The sequence below is a fragment of the Lepisosteus oculatus genome, chromosome 13, assembly GCF_040954835.1.
Source record: "Lepisosteus oculatus isolate fLepOcu1 chromosome 13, fLepOcu1.hap2, whole genome shotgun sequence".
NCBI lineage: Eukaryota > Metazoa > Chordata > Actinopteri > Semionotiformes > Lepisosteidae > Lepisosteus > Lepisosteus oculatus.
In genome coordinates this window covers 28,452,790-28,459,514 of record NC_090708.1, presented here as the reverse complement: position 1 = coordinate 28,459,514, position 6,725 = coordinate 28,452,790, and the positions used below count along the sequence as shown (strand labels likewise).

The following is a 6,725-nucleotide window of genomic DNA, read 5'->3' as shown; positions in this document are numbered from 1 at the left end:
AATCTGATTTATTTTATTTAAACAATTGGAATACCAAAAAAAAATCCAAAACAAAGCCAGTTATAGCTACTTTGGCACAATTCATTGATTTAGGAAACAATGGGATTTCCTATATAACTCACTTTTTCACCACTTCTTTTCTCATTTCAGGTTAATCTATAAATAGAATTAAACTGATCTGCTATGCAATTTAGAAATATTAATTTAATTTTAATTTAAATATTTTCAAAAATGAAAAACAAAATGAACAAAATTATTTTTGTTTGATGAACCCTGTAATTTTAGATAAAATAGTGAGCATTATAATGATCATTTTAGAATTTATTGTTAATATTCTCGGTGTGGAAAAGACAATGTTTACAGGGCCTGACATGTATACATTGAAGTAGAAATGACCTACAGTACAGTAAAAAAAGGGCATTTCTCTTTTCACATTGAAAGGGCTAAAACTCTTCTTTTCATTAGAATTTTAACAAAACTGTCCCTGATCTCTTTAGTTCTCAGACAATAGATGATGGGATTCATGAGAGGAGGGAAGACATTCTGAAATACTGCTGCCATGATGCGCAAATCTTCTGATGTCCCAGGAATCCTGTAGGAAATGTAGACACCTGCTGCAGTGAGAAAGAAGACAGAGATGACCAGCAGGTGTGAAGTGCAGGTGGAGAAAGCTTTGGTTCTCCCTTCAGATGTTGATATCACGAGCACTGACTTAATGATCATCATGTAAGACAGCAGGATCAGTAACAAGGAGATCAAGACCACACTCAATGCTATGGTCAATCCCAGAATGCTGTTGATGACAACATTAGCACAGGCTAATCTGAGAACTGAGGAATGATCACAGAAACAGTGTAGAATTTTGTCAGGTCCACAGAAAGGCAACCTCAGAGCAAGAATCAGAGGAATGATTATTGCAAGAAATCCCCCAACCCAGCACCACATAACATGTCTAATGGCAAGACTGTTCGTCATTAAGTCATGGTAGTGCAGTGGTTTACAGATTGCTAGGTATCTGTCATAAGCCATGACTGTGAGGAGAAAGGATTCAGCAACTCCTAGACCTAGAAAAAAGAACATCTGAGTAAAACAGGCATTAAATGAAATTAAACTGGAATTGAACAAGAAAAGAGCTAACATTTTAGGGAGTGTTATTGTGGTTAGGCAAATGTCCAAAACTGCCAGATTGCATATTAATATATACATGGGAGTGTGAAGGGATTCATCATAGACAAATATAAATATGATTAACAGGTTTCCTAATACAATGATGAGATAGGCAACGAGGAAAACAGAAAACAAGATGGTTTTATTCCCTTGGTCCTGCAGTCCAGGAAAACCGATGATAATAAATTCTGTGACCGATGATACTGTATGGTTAGTGTTAGACATTTCTTCTTTTCAATCAGTAGTTTAGAAAAACAATCTGAGGACCAAAGAACAGTAATAATATTAATGTACATATACTTTAAAACTTTACTGTTTTAAGACTACTTCTTACCTGTCCTTGTGGATGATCTTCACTTCTTGGGAAGTACTAAAGTAGCTAACAATATTTATAATAATCAATGTATGTCAGCATATATTTAACTTTTCCTACTTCTATCCCCTTATTCATTTTCAAGATAAATATTAAATTGTTGTTGTGATATATGAATTCAATTTAATTTATTACAGTTTGTTAGAATGAAAATATGACAACCAATATCACTCCTGAATATGTGAGAGGAAACATTAATGGAAATATGGATAACTACAGTACATTATGACTTGTCTAAAAAGCAACGGTTTTAACTAAAGAAGTATCTATGAAACTACAATATATATATACAACAGATAGAGATACAGTATAACATATACAAATATAAGAGCTGATTAATATTCATGCCCATATTATCTTTCATATTGTTAACATTTGCTCTGTATTGTTTTGGCGGAGGATTTTGATAAGAATAGAGGGAATGATCATGGTCATTTACTCTGCTGTCACTGATACTATACCCCGTAAAAAAACCTTTCTGTTTTTTCTACTGCATCTTACCTTGTCATGGGTTTCACAGGGTCAGGATAAGAAGCAGGATTAAAAGTAACAGCAAGGTGTTTTTATTGTGCTATCTGGTCCTATGGGACAGGCAAATGCACAACCATGGCCTTGTTATAAGTTAATTGCAGCGCAAGAGGATTGCTGGCAGCTGCTAGAATCCAACATTCCTAAAATGAGAACTTGCTCAAGACAGTTAAAAGAAGGAACTGACATCACAGTGGCATTGGTAAATTAAAAGAGTGATCACATATGACTGGGATCAGCATTACTAGCAATTAACAATTTAAGCTTTATTTGAAAAACAAAAACAAGACTGCCAGTAGTTGGTGTTATGAAAGTCTGAGACTATATACCTTTAAACAGAACTCATATACCAAGTCTAAATTCCACAAAAGGCTTTTACAGATACAGCCATTCAAAACAAGCGGGCGATATCGCATTATTTTGCGGTGCGCTTCACGCAGACTACCGCGAGTTACCGTAAATTCTCCTATAATACTGCAAGTAAAATAATAGTATCCGGAATTTCCGCAAGGTGGAGCTAATAAAGCTCAACCTCTCATGTTTGAGTTGTCGCCATCAAAGTCTTTAACGAAGATATTACTAATAGTATTAATAATGAATGACCTTGGACAAGCTGTAAACTCAAAGTATTGCCCTGGTCCACATTCTTTTTTTCATTGACCGTCTTTGTAAAAGTAACACCACAGCATTTCGTAATCATGCATTTGTTTCCAATCATGCAAAGTACAGTAATTTTTGAGAATCGATTCACCATGCCTTTCACATGCTCATAAAAGAGATTGATTTAGGAACATAAACATATTACTGTATGCAAACTGTACTGTATACAGTATGTATATGTATTTTTATGTCTTAACTGTGCCCGTTTAAGTATTGAATATTTATATGGAATTTTACCACTGAAGGGAAAACCTGAGCATAAAAAAATAGGAGCATACTGTAACGTGTGTGAAGGCCATAAGCGATATTAATTTTGGAACTTAAACATACAGTATATGGCTGGTCTCGGTACTTTAAAGAAAATATACACACCAGTATTCCATTTCTCCCTAAACATTTTAAGCATCGACGTCTTTAACTAACGTGATACCGGAGTCAACAAGCATACTTTTAGAATTTGATTAAAAGGGAATATAATATGGAATCGCGTATCTAAAGAAATTAATAAAGATATAATTATATTCATGTACCGCAACACAAGAATAGTACACGCTGTACATTGTCTGTTGATAATGTTTCTGTAGTGCTTTTTCAGCACACTGCATGTGACCTTGGTGGTGGTGCTGTGGGTTAGGTTCCTGACTCCCATGTCACACGGTCTGTGATCAAATCCTGCTGGAGCCATGACTTCTTTTTTAACAAACATTTCTTTAAAAAAATGAAAAGGATCCCTTGGTCAGAGATTCAATAAAACCTCACTCGCACCAAACAAATTTATATTTCAAAATATCACAACATGATCGAATTTAAGTAATTTTAATAACAATGAATCGTCACCTAGGCGTTACAATATAAACATTTATATTGATTTAAATCGCAAACGCGGGTTTAAATATATGTGTTTTCTGATTCACAATCAGACAAATGCAACATAAATTGATATCTTTGTCTTCTAAGTATTTAATAAACTTTCACCATAGCTTTCTCCCCATTTAGATTTATTTTTCTTGGGATCTTGGGATCAAACATGGAAAGACTAGATTGTAATCGTTTTTATTTTTTAAATACATTTTAGAAAAGTGTAATCTATACTAAAAAGCTGTACACCACCTGCTATAAAGATACATATTGTAATACTTTCGGGTTCGGATAGGACAGACAAAAGAACTCAGACTTGCAGAGTTAAAGCAAGTTAAAGCCTTGATTTTATATATCACCTTTAAAAGTGGCATCTCAAAGCAAAGTAAATACCCAACACTGATTGTACCCATCTGTCATGCTAAAAAAACACCTTGAATTGAAATGAATTGAGAGAGAGAGGGGGGGGGGGGAGGGCGAGAGAGAGAGAGAGAGCGGGGGTGGGGGAGGGGGAGAGAGAGAGAGGGGGGGGGTGGGGAGAGAGAGAGAGAGAGGGAGGGTGAGCGAGAGAGAGAGAGAGGGGGGAGGGCGAGCGAGAGAGCACAGCCAGGACAGACAGGCATCGCGTATCTAAGGAAATAGCAGTATAACCTTGTTCATGCACAAACAGTGGCATATTACATTATTAATTTAGGTGTCTCCTCTTGCCAGAGAGCTCTAAATTGCATTTTGAGTGCGGGTTTTGACTTTTTAACTTTTTTTTCTAACTACGAAAATTATTTAAACTGCGACACTTATCATTCAACCAGAGCTCGAAATATCACAAGGATCCTCAAGAGCACAGCAAAAACTGTATTAAAAGTATACTAGTGACAAACTAGTATACTTTAGATTTTTTTCTGAACCGGGGAAAATCTGATCATGTTTCTCTATAACAATAATAAAAAACATTATTTTACATATCACCTTTATGTGATATCACCTTAAGGACAGCACATCCAAGGGTTAATTGCACAATGGACCACACAAAGAAATTTAAAATAGTCTTCTTTAGGTGTGAGGGCAGGAGTGGATCGCAGCAGGCATAATCAGCAAATTAGGAAAACAAAGAATAGGACAGGCAAGACGTGTATCCAGAGAGCGAGTGATCAGAAAAAGGAACAGCTGTTATGCCCAGGTTTTACGCTCTCTCTACCCTCTCTCTCTCTAATCTAAGTGCTGAGAAAGCTGTGCTCAATGATAATTAAGGGACTTAAAAGTAAAAGGAGATGCTTCATATTGCTTGACTAATTTTAAAAACTAAGTTATAAATGCAGACGCTCTCTCTTAATATCTAATATCTTTTAGATTTTTATAGAGAAAAAGAGGCTGTACAGTATGCGTTACAATATTAACATTTACAATATGTCAGCCTTTACATCAACAATTGATTTAAAGACGATCTGTCATAGAGCAATGAAACTTATTACTTCATTCTTATGGACTCCCAGTCCCGCCAGAGATTAAAAAATAACATGGAATCGCGTATCTAAAGAAATAACAGTATACTGTAACTATGTTCATGCACAAACAATAGCATGTTACATTATTCATTTGGGGGTCTCCTCTTGCCAGAAAGTGCTAAATTGCAATTTGTCTCAACACTCCATACTCAACAACGATAATTCACAAACAGCCAGAACATGTAACTCCACATTCCCAAATAGACCTCATTTCCATAGCCCTTATGGAAAACTAACATCCCTCCCCTGTTCTCTCTCTCCGCTGGCGTTTGTAATTGTTTTTATTTTTAAATAAATTTTAGCAAAGTCATGTATTTTAAAAATCTTAAGATTTCTTTATTTATGTCTTTATTATTTTATGTAAACCATGTTTGCTATTAATTCATTTAGGGCTAGAATATGTTCATTGTCTTCAATGAAAGAAGGGTTCCTTTCGCCGTAGTCGAGTTGACATTAGAAGCTTGCCACACCCGGACTGTTACACCAACGCATTTGTCACGGACGTCCAAAGGGACTAACCGTGGGGAGCAGCAGAGCGGAAAAAGACCCATATGCTTAGCTGCGAGACGGGAAAAAGGCCCGGGCTCATAGTGCAAAGAGTTCAGGAGTGCCGTATAGAAACCTATGCCCTCAGGGAGCGGACGTGGGGCGCCCTGGTGCTAGGCGGGTCTCAGGACATCCGAACGTCAATGCTTAGCCAGGACAGAGTGCAAGACCTGGAAATATATAGCCCAAGGAAGAGAGGGACAGGAAGGACAGCAGACCGGAAACTAGGGACAGGACAGAGAAGGAGCGCCCTCTGGCTGCAGAGGGCGTGACAGCATTAGCATGTTAAAGCGATTTCATTGAGGAGCCTAGCTTTCTTAACTAGTAAGTACTGTACTTCCTTGGTTTTGGAGGGGGGAGGTGTCTTTCGCTGGAAATCTTGCCCCCTTCTACTTGAAAATACCTGTGAAACCGGTTTAATTCACAGCCAGCACTCCTGCTGGCAGCCAACGTGTTATGCTCTTCGTTAATGTCTAAGCCGGAACACATAATTATATCTCATTTTGTATTTCTTTTTAAAAAATCGTTTGCCCAGCCTAACAGTATTGTTGTTATTATTTTTATCCTGTAAAGCGCTTTGAGGAGCCAGCTATAAAGGCGCCATATACAATAAAGTTCATTATTATTACTATTGTTAATTTGCTGGACAGAGAGGTGAACATTATTACGCAAAAGACAAATATAGCAATTTACGTTGCATTGTGCATTGTGCTGCTGTAATACAGTTTTAAATAATTAAAAGTCTAAACAGTATCAGCTTTATTTATGGGTTTTAAATAAAGGCGATGTAAACGTGGTTTAAATCAATATAAATGTTTATATTGTAACGCCTGGGTGACTATTCACTGTTATTAAAATGAATTAAATTCCATCATGTTGTGATATTTTGAAATATACATTTGTTTGGTGCGAGTGAGGTTTTATTGAATCTCTGACCAAGGGAAACGTTTCATTTTTCAAAGAAATGTTTGTTAAAAAAGAAAGGTGAAGGCTCCAGCAGGATTCGATCACTGACCATGTGACATGGGAGTCAGGAACCTAACCCACAGTGCCACCGGCAAGGTCACATGGAGAGTGCTGAAAAAGCACTA

The 6,725-nt window shown here is 36.7% G+C and overlaps 1 protein-coding gene across 1 annotated transcript; it reads right to left on the bottom strand.

Moving 5' to 3' along the window:
• Nucleotides 1–347: 347 nt before the first annotated feature.
• LOC102697272 (olfactory receptor 6N1-like) lies at nt 348–1,392 on the bottom strand. The gene has a single exon (XM_006643337.3). It carries the CDS (start codon nt 1,390–1,392, stop codon nt 430–432), a length of 963 nt encoding a protein of 320 aa, XP_006643400.2. The 3' UTR covers nt 348–429.
• Between the last annotated feature and the right edge of the window lie 5,333 nt (nt 1,393–6,725).

Bases quoted from the DNA above. Each gene is read 5' to 3' on its own strand.
- LOC102697272 (XM_006643337.3), bottom strand. From the start codon at position 1,392: ATGTCTAACACTAACCATACAGTATCATCGGTCACAGAATTTATTATC.